Source organism: Pogonomyrmex barbatus, unplaced genomic scaffold (genome assembly GCF_055798465.1).
Source record: "Pogonomyrmex barbatus isolate J1 unplaced genomic scaffold, ASM5579846v1 scaffold1, whole genome shotgun sequence".
In the NCBI taxonomy this organism is placed as follows: Eukaryota; Metazoa; Arthropoda; class Insecta; order Hymenoptera; family Formicidae; genus Pogonomyrmex; species Pogonomyrmex barbatus.
In genome coordinates, this window is record NW_028297098.1 from 20761920 (window position 1) to 20784950 (window position 23031).

Consider the following 23031-nt stretch of genomic DNA (forward strand, 5'->3'; position numbering starts at 1 on the left):
CCCACACACACACACACACACGCGCGCGCACACAAACACACGCACGGGGGCTCGCCATCCTAAACACGGAGGAAATGCAGCGCCGCCCCAACTTCAACTCGCCCTTCGTCACCCATACATTCGCGTTGCATATAATTTACATAATGAGCATCCATCTGCTTGGAAACGTTCGCTTGAAAGGGGTCGGACGAAAGTTAAACGCGTCTGTGCCTTCGTTCAATGTAGTTCCCGATGTGTTGCTCGATCCGTTTCGTTTGTGCATATCGGATATGCCAGAGCGTGTGCGATATCGTTCAACAAATTTAACGATACCTGAGCCGAACGTATAAAGCGCACTTTCGGATCTACTTTTAAATCCGAATTGAGAATTATCCTATCAGCATTGATAACGTTGTTATTTAATATATATCAGATTTTACCATCGAATTACTATCTAAAAATATTTTTTTAATGATCGGTGATTTGTTATTTTTACGGAAATTTGGAAATATTTTATTTTGAATTTTTAAAAAAAAAATCAGCATTGTGCACTGAATATTTGATAGGGCATTAAAAAATTTGTATCTTCTTCCCATTTAACGAAACATTAATAGCATATATGTTACCGCGTATAATTTACGCGTTCAATTATATTAGTATTGCAGAATTAATCGCGGATCAACTGTCGTACCAGCGGTTATGACACTTTGCGATCGACAGGCAAACAAATCCGAGTTGCGACGTACGCGTCGACGTACGCGTTACCTTCGTTTACACAGCTTTCCAATCTGTCGAGTTGTTCGCAATTTTCCATCAGAGAGTTCGCATATTCCGTTTACATCCGCGGGACGCGACATAAGCTTATTTCCACCTAAAAGGACTCGGACCCTCTAGCACACGATATGAATACGTATAAGGCAATATTAAGCTTTGCACAGGGCTATCCACCGCGATACGTATCCCTTCTATCCCAACGAAGCGTACAAGTGGTTATAGGATATATGTATATACGTGCAAGGCTGACCTTCTACACAAATCCTTTTCCCTCTGCTATACCTATTCTTTCCTTCAGCATCGTGTTTTCAATGTGTCAAGGTAAAGAAGTTTACCGTATCGATTTTTTCATATCCAAATTACATTTTCGAGAGCTAAATGTTTGAAAAATAAAAGTCAAATTTACATACACAAAATTTTTAAGTCGTCTCTGAAGAATAAAGCTTTTGTAAAATTTTATTTATCAAATTTTTTAATAGAAACATTTTCTAAATTTTTAAGGAAGATGAGATTCTCTTCGTTGAAATTCAAAAATTTATGAATGGATATCTATTAATCGATTGAATTGTTTATATGTGATCTCATTTATGATATCTTTGTATTATCAATTGGTATAACTTTAGCTCTCTTTGATTCTGTATTTTAAGAAAAACCGATATGTTAAAATTGAAATATCGATATATACGTTTGAATATTTACTTCATTACTTTTTTGACCAATATAGAGAACTTTTATCCCTATAAAAAAATTATTCGTCGCATTTTTTATCTCTAACATTATATATTTTTACTTGAAATCAAAACTCGATTAAATTTCATTGAAATTTGAAAATATAATATAATTATTTTATTTTTTCTTGCTTCACCTCTTTATTTTCACTCACTAAATCATAATAAAAAAGATGATATGTTAGATATTTTTATTAAAAAAAAATTATTTTCTGATTTGTGAAAGATACTGTATATCATCAAAAAGTAACGCATTACAGGTAAAACATTCTGCGATATGCGCACGCATTGCACGAATACTTGAGCATACATAGGCGAAACGATGCGATGGGTCTATGTATATAACGCCAACGCGTATACGTTTGGCTGGTGCACAGCCGGGGGTTTTAGCATGCGGGGCAGACCGGCCTTTAATGCTGAAATATCGCTGGAACGTCGCAATGTTACCCCGTCATCGTCGTCGTAGTCTTGCTGCGATATTTCGAGGCCCTTGTGCACAAAAGCCTTAACCGCAAACTCAAGCCTATCTCTTAACTACCGCCACGATGCTTTGTTGCGGGTTCAAAAAATTATAATTATTAAACAACTAGTGGAAAAGTTTTCAGGTTTCAATATTATAAAATATTATCGTCTGTTATATTTTTCTGAAAAATGATTAACAAATAATTGAAACAAACACAGAAAGGATTTTGCTAAAGTATCTAAAAGTTTGACCAGATACAGATTTGAAAATAATTTTATTGGGCCATTAAAATTATTATGTATATAACGTTTAAAATTATAATGTATAAAATTTAAGTTTAAGTATAATGATAATACTGCAAAAATGTTTTATCTTTTAGCAACCAATTTAAACGTTGTGTGTAATTATTTTAATGTTATTTCAACAATGTTATTTTCAAATTTGGCCAAATTTATAGATATTCTAGCAATATTTTTCTATAAAGCCATTAACTTAATTAATATTAAATTGATATGGGTTACATAAACGGAAGATTAGTAATCCCACCATAACATAACTCGATCCCTTATGTTTAGCCTAATCGATGTCTACTTAAGCAAGAGCAAACATCTCCAGTTTGAGTGTTAGTCGAACGGCAAAACAACGAGTTATCGAGGCGGAAAGCGGGCGGAAAGGAAGTTCCGAGGGCATCTGGAAGCTTCTAGTTGGTACTCGGAAAAACAAGCTGGCTGTCGTCAGGATAAGGGGATTAAAGGGGTTCTGCCAGCCGGCAGCTGGCAACGAACGCTCAGGCCAATTCCTCAGGATGGGGTTGGCCCATAGTCGCAGTATTCAGACGGCTCGACTTCGACGAGCCAAGAAAGAGAATTCACCGCCACTGTCGTGATTTATCGCTCGTTATTGCTGGTATTTTTCAAATTACGTGCGCCTATGTGAATTGGAAGAGAAAGGTATAAAGGTAGTGAACGAACGTTATTAAAAATGATTAGAAATTAATTGATAAATTAATATATTTATAAACGAGCTTCCAAAACATATTTTTATAATTTTATAATTTTAGTAACAGAAAGTCTTTAATCAGCCTCAAATGCGATTTTTAGATTTTTCATTAAAGTGATGTGAAAAGATTTATTCATCATTATTTTTAAAGAACAAATGTTTTTTAAAACTAATTTTTAAAACTGACGTTTTTTAAACTGATTTTTTTATTTATTTATCTTGAATGATTATTATTAGCTCTACTACATCGTCTTTCAGCCAAAAAAGATACATCGAGAGAAAGCTTTCCCATTCTGTATTTAAAGAAACTTGGAGTGATAACTTTATTTGAAATAAAATTTGATAGCAAAACGGTAAATTTTCTGCGCCGATCTAATACATCTTATAACTTGGACTATCACTCTCGGCATGCAATAGGGATCGAGGGAGGAAACAGCGGAGTTTTCGGCTAAAGTCGAAGAAAGTCGTAAAGCGCTTAGAGGTAAAAATCCATCTTGCTGCGGGATAAAGTCCGTGCGATAACTTTGGATGGAAAAATTTCTGCCAATCGCGGGGATGAAATCCCGAAGTTGTCAGACGATAAGTAGCGGCTGCCAAAGTTCGTTCGATTTCCTAGAGTTTTCATTAGTGAGCGAATCGTATTTCACCCTTTCTCCTCATCGCCTACTTTTTCTCTCTCATTAACAACCCGTTGAGCTACTCTGCAATTTCCTCGACTAAACAATAAGCACAGCTGCGAAAAGAAAGAGATACGAGGATGGGAAGAAACATCACTTCCCCTTCCACTTACCTCGGCTTTTCATAAAATCTAATTTAAGAACTACTCCTAATCCCTCGTCGTTCGTCCTTATTTTTTTAAAGCAGTGAAAAGCCGACGGGACATCTTTCTCCAAGATTATAGTTAGTGCATGATAAAAATGTGCAGTACATAAGGAACTATGAATGCAATAAATTTTTTTCTTTTTTTGATTTAAAACAACCAAGTTTTTTTAAATAAAGAGCACATAGAATATTTTAGATTAATTATTTATTTCATTATTAATTAATAATAATAATAAACTATTTAGAACTTTTACTACTTTTATGTTATGCACTTATCGATTGAATTAAAAGCATTGTAAAGCAATTAAACATGTAAAAATACTAAAAAATAAAGATATTTTATTATTTTTTTTAAATAACTATATTATATATTATTCCGAAAATAACATTTTATATAATTTTTTTTTATTTTCGATATATATTCTGTTTTATATCTTTTTATGTAAATTTTAACCGTAAATTTTAACATGTAGCAATGACGAGACATCTCGTGTAAAATATGATAATTGTGTAGCAACATCTCTTCATCGTCGGTATATCATCTCGATATTCATCGTCGGTCATATATCTCATCAAGACTCTATTAATAGAAAGAGAATTTTAAAAATTAATGCAAAAAATGCATCTTTATTTTAGAGTTGCATAAATTCTGATAATCCAAATATATCTAGTCCTTTGCAGAAAAATATTGATATAATCTGTTGATTATTACACGTATTACATACATATATTTGTACAATACGTAATTTTATAAAATACATCGATTATAACATTATTTCTAGTATTGTATCGTAAATGTACAATTTTGAAAATGTACAATTTTTTATTTATAAATTATACTGAACTACTTAACTACTTAACTATATGCAACAAGAATAAAATTATTACATTCTTATTTTTTGCATATCTATTATTTTCTTAGCGAAATTATAAATTCTCTAAATTGTTTTATAGTGCTTAGGACATTGTTCTACATCATTCACTATTTTCCGATAATTTTCCCAAACTTTCTTGTTATTGAAACAAACAGTTCCACCGCCTCGCACGTATTGAGTATCCTTGAAAATAATAAAATATTAAATTTAATACAATATATTTTTATTATATACTTTCCTAGAAAGTAAAATCAATTTTACAAACGTAAATAAAATTGTACAAGTCATACTTTAATTTGTGAGAAATTTCATTACTTCATTACTTAAAAAAAATAATCTATCTAATTAATTATTCTTTCTAAATTCTATTTAATTAAATTTTTGCTCTCTCTTGAATTAATTTTATTTAATTTGTTTTATATATGTAAATAATTTTAAAATAATTAGTGTAAAACTTTTTCTAAGAAAATGCTCAAAAAACATGTACTTACCGCTCGGTTAATATCACCAATACAGATCCAAGTACGATTACCTTTACCTTGAACAGCCACCGCCCACTTGGAGTGATCACGACTACTCTTAAAATCGATGTCAATCTCGTCCAAATGGATATAAATAGATATGATATTGTATACACTATAAAAACGATGAGAATGTAATTAAATTAGTTACAAATTGAATTAAAATTTATTAAATGGTTAAAAAATATGATATTACTTCACTTGTTCGCAATCCGATGGCAATCTACCTCGTCCATTCAACCATGTTTCAGTAAATAAATCAGTTTGTAACGTTGGCGCAACAAAATCGTCATATAAATCTATAAATTAACCAAAAAATACTGTTAGTCATTTAACAATTTTGAAAAATATATATATATAGTATGTGTGTAAAAAAAGGGACATGTATTTTAGCTCTAGGTGCTAATTAAAAAATAGTTTAAAAATTAAAAGTAGAAATTTTTTAAAATTTAATAACTGCATTTGGATACTTCTTACTTGAAAGACAAAATTTTGTTTTATAATATAACATCGTCAAACGTATATGTATAAAAAGTATGTATAAAGAGACATAAAATTTCTATGATTTCTATTTGATTTTCCAAGTAAGCAAAATACCTGAAGGTAGAGATTTTATTTTGCAAATATTTCATTAAATTATTTTTGACATCGAAAATGCCAGAAGCGTTTACTATCCACAGTTTACCTTTCTGCCACTTGTCACTCTTGGCAAAGGATGTGAATTCAACACCGTTGGACGATTTGAACAATGCCTTACTATTGAAGGGTGCTTGTCTAATACGCTTTTGATTAGCTGCTTTCGTGAGCACCGGAAACGTAGCGATGAACGTAGCAGGGATGTTCCTTCTATACACTATTATCTGATTGTACATCATCTGTCGACCAATCAGATCGAACTGATCGCTATCCACGGAAATGCACAGGAAACTCTGTCCATAATTCTCTCCGGATGACGGATAATTATATGTAGCCCCTGGATACGATTCCATGCGGTGTCCCTGAGAACATTTCACAGTTTAAAAGGTATCCATTAAGAGGTATCCAAAGATATCTTAAGATATCGAATCATTGTATAAGATAAAGTTGAAGAAATCATTCATAAAATAGTTGTCAAAAATAAATTATAACTAAGCTGTCAAAAATAAATTATACTAAAAATGAATTATAAATATCTTCAAAATGTTCTTATGCCTACCCGTCTTGTATCGTTACCGCTGTTAGGTACAGGTGGATATTGCGGAACACTGTGTATTAACCAGAAACCTTCTTGTTTGTTAATCATCATAACGCCTTTAGCATGACCGTATTTTCCGTTGACACCTCTATTAGGCGCATCGTCATTGTACAAGAACCAAAAAGCCTTCGATGCCTGTGACTAAATACACATAATCACGTAAATAAATATTATACACATAATTTAAAGAATAATATAAATTAAAAAGATTATTTTTTTCGAAGATTTGATCTTTTGTAGCCTTATAACGAAGAAAAATTCTCAGAAATACACAAACTATAACAAATTTAAATTAAAAATTACTTTTTATATTTAAGAGCGATTTAATAAAAAGAAAGTTTATCATTCATGTATGCAGCAAATAATGGAAAACTTGATGTGATCGGTACAAATAATTTGTATATTAAGCGCATCTAAATACACAAATATACATTTATATTACTTTATTATTTAAATGCTCTTACATCATTGTACAAAGGTGCTAAAGTATTCCCCGGTATGGAATTCTTTGCGCTGATATTTTTCCTGGATAATTGCCAACCTTTATCAACAGTATTATTGGTCATGTACAAATACGCTAACCCTTCTCTAACCACCGGATTGCTGCTTTGTGATGTCTTCGGCAATTTATAAAGTACATACCTAAAATTGTATTATATTAATTATTTACAAAGTCATGAAAAGATATGAGAGCAGAAACATAATAATTAATGGTGACAGTTTGCAAAAAAAAATATAACAATATAACATAAGATCTAATTAATATAGATGTATGACAAAATAATTGTTACTCATTTACGATTTATCAATTTATAAACTTGTTGAAGAACAACAATTATTTATGTTATTCTTGAAATAAATTTCGTTCTATATTTTCTTGAGAAATTTAAACATTTGAAAATAGATATAAATAAAATTACAATACAAGTTCAATCATAAAGACATTAAATAATATAAATAATTATGTAATTAAAATATATGTAGTTATGTATATAGATTTTATACATATTAAATATTTCATATTATCTTATTTCTTCATAAATTTAAAAAATTTTTTATTTTGGCCAATTATGATGACTTGTGACAATTAATTTTATTTTTAAAAAAATATTAAAATCTGTGACCAGTTTGTAAAAATATAAATATATGTCGAGAACACTTACCAATCAACAATTCGATTGTTCTCATCCCTACAACGAGGATTTGCTGCACTTATCGCATCACATGTGAACAATAAAATACTTATACACAATAACGAAAACATTATTGAATTACGTTATCGATGTCCACTCGATGAAAATCTATAACAATTGCGACACACCGAATCACGATCTTCTGACAACATTTGTGACATAAAATGGCATAATTAAAATACAATAACAAGCACGTATGATACTTATACTATGTACTGTACTTACAAATTTATGTTACAGCAACAAATTACAAAATGAAAGATGGAATTGCACCGATAAACAGTTCAATCTACATTATTTTTAGCTTGATTGAATCAAACATTGCATATTCTTGTTAAACATTTTCTGAAACATATGCGAATTTATATGTAAATTAGCAGCTGCTATAACACTGATGTTTGCTGTGAAAATAATGGCTCTTTTATAATCGTTATCAGCAGTATCTTATAATTTTATTCCGATAAAGATACAGCCGTGTAAAAAATATATACTTGTAAAGTAATAAATATATTGTTATCTTTTTATTAAAAATTTAAACAATTTATCTGTAAAAATTGTGAAGTTACAAAAGAAATTTTGAAGAAATAAGATGACAATTCCCACAAAAATTATTGATTCCCAATTCAAAACTTACAAAATTGATGTATCACAAAAATATATATAAATATCTCACATAGTACAAATACAGGGACTATTTGTCGACTAATTGTCGACTTTTTTTAGTCGACTTGTAAAGTCGACGTTTAGCCGACTGTTTCTGTAAAAGTCAACCTAGTCGCCATAACAAGTAAAAAATGTCGACTTATAATTATCATAAAGTCGACTTTAAGTCGACTGATATGGCTGACTTATAGCCGACTATAGTTGGGACATTTGTCGACTATTAGTCAGCTATAAGTTGACATTCAGTCTAATTAAAGTCGATGTTAAACTTCTTTTGCCGATTTATAGTCGACTAACAGTCGACTTTATGTTTGGGATATTAATAAAATTGCAAATACTTTTTATTTAATACTTTTTAATTTTTTCTAATTATTATAGTATAAATTTATTTTTTATGACACTGTTAATATTTAAAAAAACATTATTTTCTTTAATAACTCTGAAATTATATCAACAGTGTGTGTGTGTGTGTGTGTGTGTGTGTGTGTGTGTGTGTGTGTGTGTGTGTGTGTGTGTTTATATAAAATTAAAATTAAGACAATAACTGAAATTTATTTCTTTTTTAAATTTTTAATATTAAATAAGTTTTTATAATTCAATTCAACAAATTTTTATTAAAAATCTGATAAATATGGTAAAAATTCATGTATTCATGTCGCTACCTTTTAATTAAAATACTAAGTCAATTTAAATATTTTAAAAGAGAATGTATAATATAAGATATCTAATGAAAACAAAAAAATGTCGCCGCCTGCACACGTAGATAACGTCAGAGTGATTGCGCATCGCCCCCGCACACAGTTGTGACTATATTCACTGCAATGACCTTTAGAAATGTAACAGCGCCGCATGAGAATTTTATTAATATCGAAATGATGCGTATATTTAAGGAAACACATTTACCTACAATCTTTTCTGCCTCTTCGACTGACGATATCAACACTGTTGCAGAACAAACATTCGCCAACAACATGAATATGGCGAAGGCTTTGTTAAGACTCAAGACGGACACGTGAAAGAAAAATGATCGTAAAGACTACTGGTGACGTCACACGTCCCTTTCACGTGCGCAATGCATTCAGATGATGCATTATATTTACAACAAAGATCTTCATCAGAAAAGTAACGAGTGATCAAAATAATTACAGGACATAAAATGAATCTTCCAAAAATTAGTCCCCCTTATCTGTCTGTATTTGTATAAAGGATATTTAATAGGTATTAAAAATAATATAAATACATATCACGAGTATTATTTTCGAGTATCGTTTTTTAAAAATAAATAGTAAAAAATTAGATTCTAAAAAAAATAACAAGTTATGTATTCATTTACATTGTGTATATATTCTATACGTGTTTTACAATTTTATGTATCTATTTTTATATAAATATATCCATTTTCAATACAGTTTGAAATATATTAATATTGATATTTTATTCTATTATTTATTAAAAATAAACTGCTTCAAAATTTGTTATTATTTCTTGTATCTATTGATATATTTTAATTTTTAAAGTTAAATTTTTATTAAAAGTCTGATATCAAGTCATTTTTCAAATATTCATATTGTTATTTTTTTAATTAAAATATAAAATCGACTTAAACATTTCAAAAGAAAATAAATAAAACAAATAAAATAACAGATAAAATAGATGCGATATATTCAATGTATTTATACCTTTATTGCATTATCTCATTCTTCTTTAATTATTAAAAAATAGTTTCAGTAAGTAAATAAGATAATGATGTTTTAATAAATACAAAAGAAAAATGAAGACAACTGTATCTGATTGTTTTAAAAGTCATCACAAAATCAATCCAAAAAATTCGAGTTATCAATTATATTGATATTACATTTATCAAATAACAGAAGAATTCAAGTGACAAGAAAATATTTGTTTAAGGCGACTTCCATAACTCTGATGGTTTAATCGATGATTAAATTATCTATATTGAGATCACTTTCAATGAACTTATTTATTTTTTGAAATTTAACACAAAAAAAGAGAAAAAGATTAGATAACAATAAATTATATGATTAAAAACATTACTTTAAATAGTTCTATCAATTATGGATTAATCGCCGATTCAATTAATCAGAATTTAATCTAAGTCTTTTAGAAACTTTATATAAAAAAAAATACAATTACACTTATGTATTATACAATTATGTGAGTATTACAATTGTATATTTTAAATACACAAAATTACACTATATTTAAATTACAGATAAAAACTGAAAATTAAGGAAAGAATATAAAAAAATATAACATACAACAAAGATTATCAAATTTTTTTTATGAAATTTATTAAAAATGCATATTATTTTAAATATTTATATCTATTCTACGATCTATTTTGTCTTCGTTCTTTATTCTCAAACGAAAATTAAAGTAGTCAAAAGTTCGCCGTGATAAAATTTAAAAAACCATTCGCATCCGGTTTCATCGTGATATCCGTTGAGACGCAAGAGGCACGAGGCTCCCGTATGTACGCGGCCGGTCCTGCGGGATATCCAGCGCTTCGGAAGAAGGAAGCAGCAATATCGTCGGTCACAGTCGGTTTGATGCGGTGATATGGCGGACGCGGGTTCGCCGTGCGGAGGTAACGTGATGCGATTGTCGCGATAAAGCGTCTCGTCTTGGCGATGGAGCGACGCGCGATGTGCGCCACGAGGTTACGCGCGCATCCCGAATAATTTTCCGCGAGTGTCCCATTCGCCGCCGCCGCTTACTCTCCGTCTTCGTCACCGTCTTCTCGCGTCTATGTGGTCTTCCCCCATTCTCGACAGTGAGGAAATATCGTAGTGACACCGATGGCACCGTCCACGGAATGAGTCCTCGAGCGCAATCACTGGTCGCACTGAAGGTCGAATATCGCTCCGATAATAACGAGCTGCACGATGACTTCCGTCCCGATGTTCCGAAGCGGCCCTTCCTTGGATCGAGAGATGCTCGGCTTGGAATTGTCGGTCAGTCCACTCACAATGGGAATTGAAAGACGATAAGAATCACGCACGGACACACGCGATTTAATTTCACGAATTGATCTCGCAAATTTCAACGGCGACTCATTTTGTTAGAAAGATTCTTTTATTCTAGAACATTTTGCCGTGATACAGATGTAGTTTACAATAAGGCTGAAACATCAACATGTCTTCTAAAAATAATATTACTTCATTGTCAAATATTATAAATTAATACTATTTGACATGAAAAAAAAGTATTTAATACATCTTTCAATTATAGTAAATATACATACAAAAAATATAAATATATAAAAGAATATTTCATTTATTTTTTATTATTTCTGTATTATTTAATGTATTTCATAATAATCTTTGCATCAGACTTATGTCAAATTATAATTAAGTTTTGGAAATTTCATCGATGCTTAAATTTACTTCTTTTTCTTAATTAATTTTCCTATTATATTTTAAAAGGTCTTTATATATATATATATATATATATATGCATTGTTGAATGTCAACATTTCGTGAACATTGCAGTTCACTTCGTCAGATTCAACGTAGAAACCTTAAAAGTGTCTTTTGTATATATATTCTTGTAGCAATCATTTTATACTTACTTTTATACATTTATATTTATTTGTGATAATTTTATACTCAACAGGTAGCAGCTTAACTGATAAAATTTTGGAGTTTAATGCACATATCTACAAAATTACAAATGTGCCTTCAATGCCCTAACCATTAAACGATCAAAGAAGTATCAAAATGAATAGGGCAGAGAGCGCGGATGCTGGCAAGGGCTGGCATGAGTGTGCCAGCTGGTTGACTAGATGTGGTGCATTACGAGCGGATCATAAAGCCAATTGGCCACAAGCAACTGCATTTGATCTGGCTTATACATTACGAGATGGTGTATTGCTGTGCAACCTCTTGAATATTGTAGATCCAGGATGCATAGACATGAAGGACGTGAATCAGAAGCCACAAATGGCACAGTTCTTATGCTTGCGTAATATAAAAGTGTTCTTATCAGTGTGCTCGAGCGTTTTTGGCCTATCTGATTCGGATCTCTTCGAACCGTTTATGTTATTCGATCTTTCTAACTTTCATCGTGTCCTCTGCACACTTTCCGCCTTGTCCAACTGTCCTCGATTAAGGCGAAAGGGTATATCGTAAGTAATTAAGATTTAATTAATTATCGATTTGTCGTAATTACAAAATAAATAGATTAATAACTAGGAAATATATCTTATTTGTTGCAGTGGATTCTCTGTTGGTCATGGAAGATCACAAGAGGATATTTATAAAGATTTACAAAGTGCTGGAGCAGGGTAAGAGTTTATTGCTAAGATAATTAAATTAACTTTGGTGATATGTGTATCTGTGTATGTATGCGTGGCGCGCGCGCGCGCGCGCGCGTGTGTGTGTGTGTGTGTGTGTGTGTGTGTGTGTGTGTGTGTGTGTATAGACAATTGAATATTGAAGTTCAAAAAGCGTTGTATTTTATCTTAGGCAGTTAAGATTTCTCTATTTTAAAAGAAGTCTTTATTTTTCTGGCTGAAATTATACAAACAAGCATATCTTTTTAAATAACGATCGATAAAAAAGATAATTCCATTGCTCCATTTTCAAAAATAACGGAAGAGTTTAGTAATTTTTCTATTAATTGATTTAGCGCCACACATGGATTGGTGGCGTTTACCATAAAAACTAGGGCTGTGGACATAGATGAGTCTCGGGTTTATCAAGAATTGCTTTGTTTCTCGAGCAATTCTCAGCGTAGCTGGCCTTCCGTGGAGAAGGTACATTTACGGCTTGTCAATCTTAAGAATATTTTATGAAAGAATACTAGCCACCATTGTATCCTTTCGCAAATATTAGATCTTTTCAATCTATAAATAGTAAACTATCCAAAGCATGAATCGAAACGTTCTTATATACACAAACAAGTTGTTATACTATGATTTAAAACCTATTATTCGAACAACTATGTTTTTACTCAAATTTTGTTTTTGCCTCAAGTCGTTTTAGCTGTTGTTTTAACACATAGAAATTTATTCTAATACTTGTTTTATAATGCCAAATTTTTATCTGATTCATATGCTATATTTATTATTCTAGAAGACATTAACTTTATATTTATTTGTTCTAATAAAGACTTATTTTTAAAAATATTGAAAGTTTTTATTGTGTATACAATTTTATATAAATACAGAGGTTCTATTTTACAGCCTACTGTTTTGTGCAATAAATTTGGAGTGATATTCTAAAAGATATATAACTATCTATATAAGTGTTATATACTATTGCATTAAATTATATGTTAATGCATTAAATTATATATATCGCGTACATGATACAATGGTGGCACTGTTTCACTCTTCATGTTAAAGATGCGTATCGATCGCAGTTATCATCAGTGGCAGACCTTATAATTGTGCTATTTATAATTTAATTTCCGCCGAGAATTTAGCAATTCCCGTCAATATGCATGTCATAGTGCATGGCCGTGTTTTTTTCGTGTTTTTATGCTAAAGCCGCGAAGATGAAGGTCGTCGCAGGAGATTTAGGCGACGAGAAGGTGACGAGACTGGCAGCAGGGGGGATAACGAGGATCCAGTTGCCGAAGAAGATGGGTACGGAGCTTTTTGCAGCCACGCGCAAAGTGAGGAGATCTACCAGGACCTCTGTAGTCTGCATTTACCATCTCCTCCGTCTATTGCGCAGGTCATCATTTTTTTGCCTTATCGTTATTCAGTTTTCAATTTTTTTATATTCTGTGTATAAGATGTCAAATTTTCTTTTTCTTTGGCCACTGCTCAAAAAATTTAAAGAAGAAGCAGTTAATCAGAAAAATTGTGCATTTAAGCACAGAAAAATTGCATGAATGTATTAAATGTTTAATCTCGTTGTTGAAAATAGGGGAATTAAGCAAAAAGTCCTTCTTATTTATTATTAGCATATTTACGTACAATTAATTTTGTTATCCACCATGCGCTATGCTTTACACCTTGCATAATATATTATAATTTGTATAAAAATAATGTTCTTTATTGAGATAATCTTTGTGCAACAGAGTAGTGCCATTTCTGGAGGTGAGAAAAGAGATTACGTGATCCAGGAACTTGTCGAGACTGAGCGAAATTACACAGAAGTTCTTAGTAGTCTATATAGACACTTTGCTCGACCGTTATCGTCATTACTCCGAGCCGAAGACACAGCTCGCATTTTCTTCGGTATCAAGGAGCTCTCGGAAATCCACGTAGGCTTCCACAGTCAACTGCGTAAAGCACGAAACGGCGCCGCGCTCGCCCAGGTTTTTTTGGATTGGCGGGAGAAGTTTCTTATATATGGCGAATATTGCGCAAATCTCACTTTAGCACAAAATACTCTGCAGGAAATCTGCGCACGTAACGAAGTAGTCAATCAAGAAGTTATTGTAAGTTTCGCAGTGCACGTTGTGAAAACATGAAATTTAAAAATTAAATGAAACTAAATAAGAGAAAATTGAAGGCTTTATGTTTTACTTTTATGTTTTATTCAAGCTTTTCATCAAGAGAAAAAAATCAATATTTCGCGATATTTTTTTGTGTTTGATTTCATATTCTATTATATAATATAAGCCTTTAGAAATTTGAGCCAAAATTATTAATTGATTAAAATTATATATATATATATATATATATATATATATATATATTGTTTTAATATTAATATTTATTATAGAGGTGCCAACAAGAAGCTAACAACGGTAAATTTAAGTTGCGCGATATTTTATCTGTGCCAATGCAAAGGGTGCTCAAGTACCACTTACTATTGGATAAGTTGGTGGAAGAAACCCCGCGCGAATGGATCGAGGATTGTCGTGCATTGGCGAAGGCGAGAGAAGTAATGGTCGATGTCGCTCAGTATATAAATGAAGTAAAACGCGATTCTGACACGCTGGATATCATAAAAGATATCCAAGCATCAATAATCGATTGGGATGTGCCTGAGGATACACAACTGAAAGATTTTGGTCGATTACTTCGTGATGGCGAGCTCAAGGTTTGTCCAATATATTTTCGAACAAAGATTAATTAATTAATTTGTAAAATAAAGGTTAATTAATTAATTTGTAAAAAAACATTACAATAGATTCTAAAGTTAACTTTATACGGTTGAATATGATAATTAATTCAGCTCTTTTGTAGGTGAAAGCTCACGGCGACCAACGGATAAAAGCTCGTTATGCATTCGTATTCGAGCAAGTAGTATTGATTTGCAAAGCTGGCAGAGGAGATCAGTACTGTTATCGAGAAACTTTAAGATTAGATAATTACAGATTAGAAGATCACATAGGACGACGAACTTTGGGCCGAGATTCACGTTGGTCGTATCAGTGGCTACTTGTACATAAACAGGCATATACGGCGTACACTTTATATGCAAGAACAGAGGAGCAGAAACAAATGTGGATAAAGGCATTACAGGATGCAATGGATAATGTTAATCCTGCAGCTTGTCGTAATACCAATCATAAGTTCAAGTTGACGACGTTCGACACTCCTAGGAGTTGTCAACGATGCGGGAAATTCCTTAAAGGTCGCATATTCCAGGTAAATGATCAATTCACGAAAAATTTAATTATGTGCACTATCAATTGTTTGTTACTGCAAATAGACAGAGCGTGGTCACAATTCTTATTAAAAGTCGTGAAAACACAAAAGTTATGTATTCTATTTATATATTCTCTTAGATTTTTTTATATATTTTATTAAGGATTATTTAATTAAATTATAAAATTTTAAAGACTAGAATAAATAAAAATGCATCGAAAATTGGTACAAAATTAGCACACTTTCAAAAATTTATATTCAAAGTAAACATTAAAGTGATTTATCACTTTTTCACAAAAATAAGTTAAAAAATCAATAATCATAATTAACATTTTTCAAATTTCTTGAACTTTTCAAAAAAACTCACTCATATATTCTTAATTAAATGTTGTATATAGGGTTACAGATGCGAGATATGTCGCCTTGCTGTGCACAAACAATGTATTGCGCATTCAGGTCGTTGTATGCCCACACCACCATCACCGACACCACCTCCACCATTACCCTGCGAGCGCGCGCTTGCTGCAAAACTGTGGTTCGTTGGGGAAATGGGTAGAGATGCAGCTTCCAATAAACTGGAATCCCGCGAGGATGGTACCTACATGCTGCGCGTACGTCCGGCCGGACAGTCACGTCTCAAACATGAAACCAACTACGCTCTCAGCATCAAGTAAGTTTGAATGCAGAATGCAATTTATTTTTTAGAAAAATTTTATTTAATTTTACTTCCATATTATCTTTGTTACACTAAAAAAAGAAAAACATTTCATTGTTTCACGATGAATATCTATTTTTAATATTTAAATTATATTGAAATATTTACATTTTCTAAAGTCTTTTGAATGACGATATTATTAATATACACACACATATATATATATATATATTCTTTTTAGAGCGGATGGAGCAGTCAAACATATCCGAGTATTCAAACGTGATGTGGATGGCGCAGATTTATATTATCTCAGCGAGTCTCGATTCTTCAAGAGCGTTGTTGAGCTGGTCGAATACTACGAGCGCGCGTCACTCTCGGAAAATTTCGAAAAATTAGATCAACGTCTATTATGGCCGTATCGACGTGTCCTGGCTAAAGCATTATTTGATTTTCGTGGCTGCGAACGTAATCAATTAAGCTTACGACGCGGTTGTCGAGTCGTAGTGTTGAGCAAGGAAGGTGATGCCAAAGGATGGTGGAAAGGTAAAATAGGTGATCAAGTAGGGTTCTTCCCAAAAGAATACGTGGAAGAGGAATAGATTCATTAAAGTTGAATTGTTATATATTATATCGTTGCGTATAATATATCGGACTTCGAAATTTTCGGTTAGATATTTTTTAATTATTATATATTAGGATAAAGTAATATGATTTTTTTACAAAAATACATCTTTTTATATTTTGAATATAAATTTACAAGCTTTAAATGCATTGACAAAAATTTGTAAAATATTTTTACAAAAAACGCTTATATCACTCTATATGTTTTGAAATCAAATATGTTGTGAAATTTTTACATTTAAAAAAAGATTTTGCACGCATGAAGTTTATTAAATATTTATATAATGTATACAATAGTAAAATAAAATATAAAAAATGAGATTTTTTACAATACATAAAGTAAAATATAATTTAAATTTTACTATAAATTTCTTAATTCTAATGATCTTTTTTAATAGAACCGGCATTTTATATACAGCGATCTAATATTTGTTGATTTTTCTGTGGTAATCACCTCACGATGGAATCATGATAGTTCTATCGACGCATACCTCAGTAGGAAAAAATAAGAGGACGAATTATTTACGATGCATTTTGGTGTTGAAAAAAAGAAAAATGTAGATAAATGTATGCACAATTCGCGCGTTTGTATATGCATTCTTCAATACTACTGTTCTCTTGTGTTTAATAAGATCCAAACGCATCACACTGATATATGCCCGGCGCTACACTTATAGCGTTTTCAGCTCATTGCACTACACCGGATTGATGCATACAAAATGGTGATATACATGAAATTATGGAAATGTAAAAATGCACACTTTGAAATTTATATACACTTTGAGTTTATATATAGTCAACAATGAATTTGTCATATTATTTTACTAAATAATTTCATTATCAAAGCAATGATATTATGCTATTATTTAGATATTTCATGTGTACGGTCTTTAGTATGCACTGGCCCGATGTAGTACAACGAGCCGAAAATGCTATTAGACAACTTAGATAAATACTTTTTAGCTACATATATAGAATTATAAAAATAATAATTACGTATATTTTTTACTGCGATGCGGCATTCCTGATTATTATTAGATGATATCATAAAGACTAAAGTTGTTTGTCCAAAAATACGTTTAGAAAAATATATGCATACAAAATATCCCCAGCAAAAAAATGGAAGTCTGATTGTTTTCTTTGAGAAATCGCGAATTACATTTTTCTTAAAGAAAATTAAAAGGAGAGAAATACCAAAGAATTGAAATTAACATTTTTATAGGTGCATTCTCCACTTAAACTCTAACAAAAAAATGAATGTTCCGCCTAAAAGATATCTTATATTTGTTGATTCTTATTTTTTACAGGTATATTGTATATATGACGGTCTATATGTTGCCGACAACTTTTTTCTTTATGATTAGATTAAATAAGAGTCAATTGCCAGACATTATTATGTACATAATTCTTTCCGCATAACAAGTATTTCTAGTTACATTTAAATTGCGAACAAATGCATACACAAATTGTATACAGGCTGTTCGATAATTGAAGAACAAAGAGAGCAATTTCTCATTATGAAATATAATTGTTATATCTACAATATATTATATAGTATATTTAAAAACTTATATGTTTGTTTCGCGTTATTAATTATAGTTCAAAGAATTATCATTTACAAGTGTTTAATTCTTGATAACATTCGATATTTTTCTATCAATTGACTTTCATGATATTTTATATTTAAAAAAAAGAATTATATCGAATTGTCCGGAAGATATCGATTTTTAAGAGGTGTTGTTACTATTGTCTTAACAATTTTTAATAAGTGTTGTTACAGTTCAATCTTTTATCCAATGTCATACCGTACATATATTTTGAAAGCAGAAAGTTTATATTCGTTGTTCTAACATGAAAATCTTTAAAGCTATCAAAAATTTGTCGAGTGATGAAAATAGAGAATCAGAAACTGTATTTTCAATATCTGATGTTTTTTTCTTTTTTTTTAAAGATAAAAACAAATAACAAGATTTGTATAGTTTATGGAGATGATATTATAACTGAAAAAAACTGTTTGTAAATGATTTATGAAATCTAGAACTGATTTTAATCTCGAAAATGAAAGATGATCAGGTAAACCTTTTGTTACTGCTGTAAAGCAAATGAAGATAATGGTAAAACGTAATCTACATTATACAATTCGTAGATATACTTAAGATTTCAAAAACTACCATCCATTTGATAAAACTTGACTTGATAAATTGCTACGATACCATATAAATAAAGGGAGTAAAACATTTGATCGCATTTCAATTTGCGATTTGTGATGACACCGTGTGTGCATTTTACATTGTTTGAAAAATTAACAACAGAAGAAATCTTGTAAATAAGAAAGTAGTATTGTATTTCACTAGGATAACTATATGTTTTTAACTACTCGACAAAAATTATTGAATCTCGGATGGAATGTTTTGTCTCATCCACTATATTGCTCTATCAAACTTTTGTTCCATTTTTTCAGAATGTTTTAAATGGAAAAAATGTTTTATTTTTGGATAAAATCACAAATTATTTGTTACAATTTTCTGACAACGAGTCTCAGAAATTAGGATTAAATAACATACTAAAAGAAAGTGAAACAAAGAAGCAAAAAATAGTGAAACAAAATAGATTGTGAATTGAAATCACAAATATATTGTGAATTGAGAAAATATTTACATGTAAAAAAGAGTATCTTTTTTATAGACTTTAATAAAAAATCGGCAAATTTTTCGGACAATTCAATGTTTAAAAATTTCTATTATTTGTTACTTGGACTAATTGTTAAAAATTCATAAAAAGAAAGCTGCCTAAAAATCTTAATTTATCATAAGCTCAATTACTACAGCGCCAATCAAAATTCTGTCCAAATAGGGAAGATAGTAATTTAAGTATCAAATTTAAAAATCGCGGCGAAAAATATATCAAATCTTAATGGCCTGTAAAATTTGTTCAATATTCTATATTATTACTCCAAACAACAAAATCGATTATTTATCTTAAAAAATTGAGAAATTATTCTCTTTTTACACTAATTATATTGCTGACTATCGAATAACTATATATATATATATATATATACAAATATAGATACAAAAATATATATATATAATAAATATATTTATCTCTTTCGCGTATATATAAGTACGAAAAATTAATTTTACTATTTTTTTAATTGTTAGACATATTTTTCTGAGTGTGCCAATAAGAAATTCTATCAATAAAGGGTCTTATCGAGATGTTACATAAATGCGTGACATTGTTTCATTAGTTTTGTTATTTTTATTTAGTATTTTTGAATTTTTTTGTATTTCAAATTCAAATATTTTAAATTAGTTTTCAATCAATAGTTTTAAGCTCTTTTTGTTTGCGATGCACAATAGCTGCAACTTTCTGATCTATTCTCTTACAACCGGCCATCGAATACAGATTATACGGTTCAGGGCCAAAGGTTAAGTACGATAACGCTTCCTCTATCATTTCTTCTGTTGGAGTGACCCCCCGCTCCATGAAAGCTCTTGATAGACATTTTCTAACATGTACCTCTTCGAGAGGCAGAAAAGGTACATAATGATCAATCACACTAGTCTGTATAGTGTCGCTATGATGAAAACCACCCTTCTCATTAAATGCTCCATCAGATATCAATTTCTCGAAATCCTGTAATCGCATATTTTCTCGCTTCTTGCCCTTCTCCCACAGATTTGTGAGATGCTTCACTATCTGAGTGCTACCGGTATTTGAGAGAAATATAAAAATAGCTTTGTTCTGAGACACAGATTCACTATGCTTAGTAGATTTGTGATAGCTGTTATAATCGAGAAAAGGGACCAGCATGTCTAGCAGGCCTTCTGGCATTTTATCTACCTCATCAAATACAAACATCGATCTTTCACACTTTTGTAAACCATCAGAGATGATTTTGTACAATTTATCCTGAAAAATTTTACATTTCATATTTATTTATTTTTTTTTGTTTGTATTATAATAAACTTTTCTGTACCTTGTATTCATCTACTTTTCGTTGCAAAGGAAACTCATTACGGCCATTGAAAAAATAAAAATACTGACTCTTAACACCATTTTTATAAAAAGATTTGGCAATCATCTCTATTACGTAATTTTTGCCAGTTCCTGGTGTGCCATGAAAACTCATAACTAGTGCTTTGGGTGAATTATGTAAATGGCCCCGTAGTGCATTTATAATTGTTTCATGAGCAATTTTCTGTCCAAATAACTTAGAAGTCAGCTTATACTCTAGTCCTGTAATTTTAATAATTCATTAATATTTTTGTTTTCTAATACATGTAAAAAATATATATAAATACCAGATCTTATAGGTTACATTTTATATATTAATCAAATATTATTCTTAAATTTGAAAAATATAAAAGATACTAATTGTTCAAAATTAAAAAATTTATCTCTATAGAAAAAGTATCGTAACAATTATATCATTATAAAAATTATGGAAAAATCTCTTTAATACACAAAGTATAATAATAATCTGATATAAGTTGATAATTAAATATAAAATCTAATGAACTTTTCATAGAATATTACAAGAAATTATCAAGTCAATTTCAGTAAACTCTATCAAACATATGTTCTTTATCAATAATTGTTAGATGTTTAAATTCAATTTAACAAAATCAGTATGAGATTCAAGATATTTTTTCCATGATATTTTTTCCATGAAAGGAAAAACTAAAGATCATTGGACCATACTCACTATCTAAGTCAGCAAGAATGTATTCATTTGTACAGCACTCCATGTACATGCATTTGTATTTTTCATAGGTATAATAACTTGCAGTGCTTAATATACTGGCACCTATACCAAACGTTATAAATTCACATTCTGCGGATGCTAAGAACGTAAGGACAAGCAGAGATGCCAGAACGCAATCAATGAGATTCATGTTTGACTATTGAGTATTGTTTTTCCCTTTTCATGCACGTTTCTTACAATCAACATTGCTCATATAAAAAATAACTCAGTAGCATCTTATACTACATTGTTGTATCATGAGCAACTCTCCGACATTACGTTTAATTGGATTTGTTACGTAGAAAATGAATAAGACAGCCAAGATGATCGTGACATAAATCAATTAGAAGATAATTTGCGAAACATCACGAGTTTCAAATTACGCAGACTCAAAACTGATTCCAGCTGAGATAGTGCTGGTTCAATATCGGCTTTATTTCTTCTCTCGTAAGTTGACTGAGATACCACACAGGACAAAGATACCGGTTTTACACCCGGCAATGAAATGTTCGTTTTCATCTATTTTCTTTTGGATTGTTTCTCATGAAGCGAAATATCCATTTTTTTTTATCGTCGAACGAGAAAGCGCTTTGTGAAACAAGAAAATCTTTTTCTGTTAATTAATGACTAAATTAAGGTATTAATCAAGAGTCATTGTGAAACCTTAGAAAAACAAAATGCCGATTTATTAAAATGATTATTGTTTGCAAAATGATTGATGAAGAACGAAATAAGATAATTTAAAAGAATAAAAAAAAATCCTCGCGCGAAATCAATTCTGTCTGAATGATTGCAAGTGGAAAATTTATTTCGCGCTTTCTTTTAACTTCTGTTCGCTTTTCTTTCATCTTTTCACTTATTCTGCTCTAGTGATTGCTTCATTGGCTCTAGCGAGTTGTTCTTCATAGATTTTATGAATTTTCTGCTGTAGTACTATGAGTACATTAATGCATTCGTTATGTTTAATTTCTATTCTTAATTTTTATTTCTAAAATTTAATATTTATTAGGTTACATTCCAAAACATCTTTTTTCAAGAAAATTTTACTCGAAATATATAATACATGTAACGTATACTATATCGAGTAAAATTTTCCTCGGAGAGGATATTTTAGAATATAACCCTAGTCTTGTTCCTCCATTGTGCGTAGAGCCTAAACTTCAGATTTGTTCTTATGATCTATT

At 30.6% G+C, this 23031-nt stretch overlaps 3 protein-coding genes across 12 annotated transcripts; 1 reads left to right on the forward strand and 2 right to left on the reverse strand.

The window, feature by feature from the left end:
* Positions 1 to 4439: 4439 nt before the first annotated feature.
* Positions 4440 to 9338, reverse strand: DNaseII (deoxyribonuclease II). Of its 8 annotated transcripts, XM_089070792.1 has the most exons (10): positions 9155 to 9336; positions 8914 to 9077; positions 7814 to 7933; positions 7559 to 7696; positions 6860 to 7037; positions 6357 to 6536; positions 5847 to 6159; positions 5358 to 5460; positions 5132 to 5276; positions 4440 to 4823 (listed from the first exon to the last, which is right to left on the reverse strand). In XM_089070792.1, the coding sequence occupies exons 4-10, from the start codon at positions 7657 to 7659 to the stop codon at positions 4704 to 4706; spliced, it is 1140 nt and encodes a 379-aa protein (XP_088926918.1). In that variant the 5' UTR covers positions 7660 to 7696; positions 7814 to 7933; positions 8914 to 9077; positions 9155 to 9336; the 3' UTR covers positions 4440 to 4703. The 8 variants fall into 8 exon arrangements, with proteins under 8 accessions (XP_088926918.1, XP_088926924.1, XP_011636425.2 ...); XM_089070798.1 differs by lacking the exon at positions 8914 to 9077 and having other exon boundaries at positions 7559 to 7730; positions 9159 to 9338; XM_011638123.3 differs by lacking the exon at positions 8914 to 9077 and having other exon boundaries at positions 7559 to 7730; positions 9155 to 9338.
* A 1410-nt stretch (positions 9339 to 10748) lies between these two features.
* Vav (Vav guanine nucleotide exchange factor) lies at positions 10749 to 20326 on the forward strand. 3 transcript variants are annotated; one of them, XM_011638125.3, is made up of 9 exons: positions 10749 to 11223; positions 11885 to 12395; positions 12486 to 12554; positions 12899 to 13025; positions 14300 to 14662; positions 14950 to 15270; positions 15417 to 15821; positions 16220 to 16491; positions 16718 to 20326. In XM_011638125.3, exons 2-9 carry the CDS (start codon positions 11989 to 11991, stop codon positions 17073 to 17075), a joined length of 2322 nt encoding a protein of 773 aa, XP_011636427.2. In that variant the 5' UTR covers positions 10749 to 11223; positions 11885 to 11988; the 3' UTR covers positions 17076 to 20326. The 3 variants fall into 3 exon arrangements, with proteins under 3 accessions (XP_011636427.2, XP_011636426.2, XP_088926893.1); XM_011638124.3 differs by lacking the exon at positions 12899 to 13025 and adding an exon at positions 13761 to 13950 and having other exon boundaries at positions 10751 to 11223; XM_089070767.1 differs by lacking the exon at positions 10749 to 11223 and adding an exon at positions 13761 to 13950 and having other exon boundaries at positions 12323 to 12395.
* LOC105426745 (torsin family member) lies at positions 17347 to 22770 on the reverse strand. The gene is made up of 3 exons (XM_011638126.3): positions 21809 to 22770; positions 21080 to 21339; positions 17347 to 21012 (listed from the first exon to the last, which is right to left on the reverse strand). Exons 1-3 carry the CDS (start codon positions 21996 to 21998, stop codon positions 20416 to 20418), a joined length of 1047 nt encoding a protein of 348 aa, XP_011636428.2. The 5' UTR covers positions 21999 to 22770; the 3' UTR covers positions 17347 to 20415.
* Positions 22771 to 23031: the final 261 nt, after the last annotated feature.

Coding starts and splice junctions, on each gene's coding strand:
- DNaseII (XM_089070798.1), bottom strand. CDS start 7,659: ATGTTTTCGTTATTGTGTATAAGTATTTTATTGTTCACATGTGATGCG. Junction 7,038..7,558: donor AACAATCGAATTGTTGATTG/GTAAGTGTTCTC, acceptor ATACAATTTTAG/GTATGTACTTTATAAATTGC. Junction 5,461..5,846: donor GAGTGACAAGTGGCAGAAAG/GTAAACTGTGGA, acceptor GTTAATTTATAG/ATTTATATGACGATTTTGTT.
- Vav (XM_011638124.3), top strand. CDS start 11,989: ATGAATAGGGCAGAGAGCGCGGATGCTGGCAAGGGCTGGCATGAGTGT. Junction 14,663..14,949: donor TAGTCAATCAAGAAGTTATT/GTAAGTTTCGCA, acceptor TATTTATTATAG/AGGTGCCAACAAGAAGCTAA. Junction 15,271..15,416: donor TTCGTGATGGCGAGCTCAAG/GTTTGTCCAATA, acceptor GCTCTTTTGTAG/GTGAAAGCTCACGGCGACCA.
- LOC105426745 (XM_011638126.3), bottom strand. CDS start 21,998: ATGAATCTCATTGATTGCGTTCTGGCATCTCTGCTTGTCCTTACGTTC. Junction 21,340..21,808: donor CATTCTTGCTGACTTAGATA/GTGAGTATGGTC, acceptor TTAAAATTACAG/GACTAGAGTATAAGCTGACT. Junction 21,013..21,079: donor GAAAAGTAGATGAATACAAG/GTACAGAAAAGT, acceptor AAAATTTTTCAG/GATAAATTGTACAAAATCAT.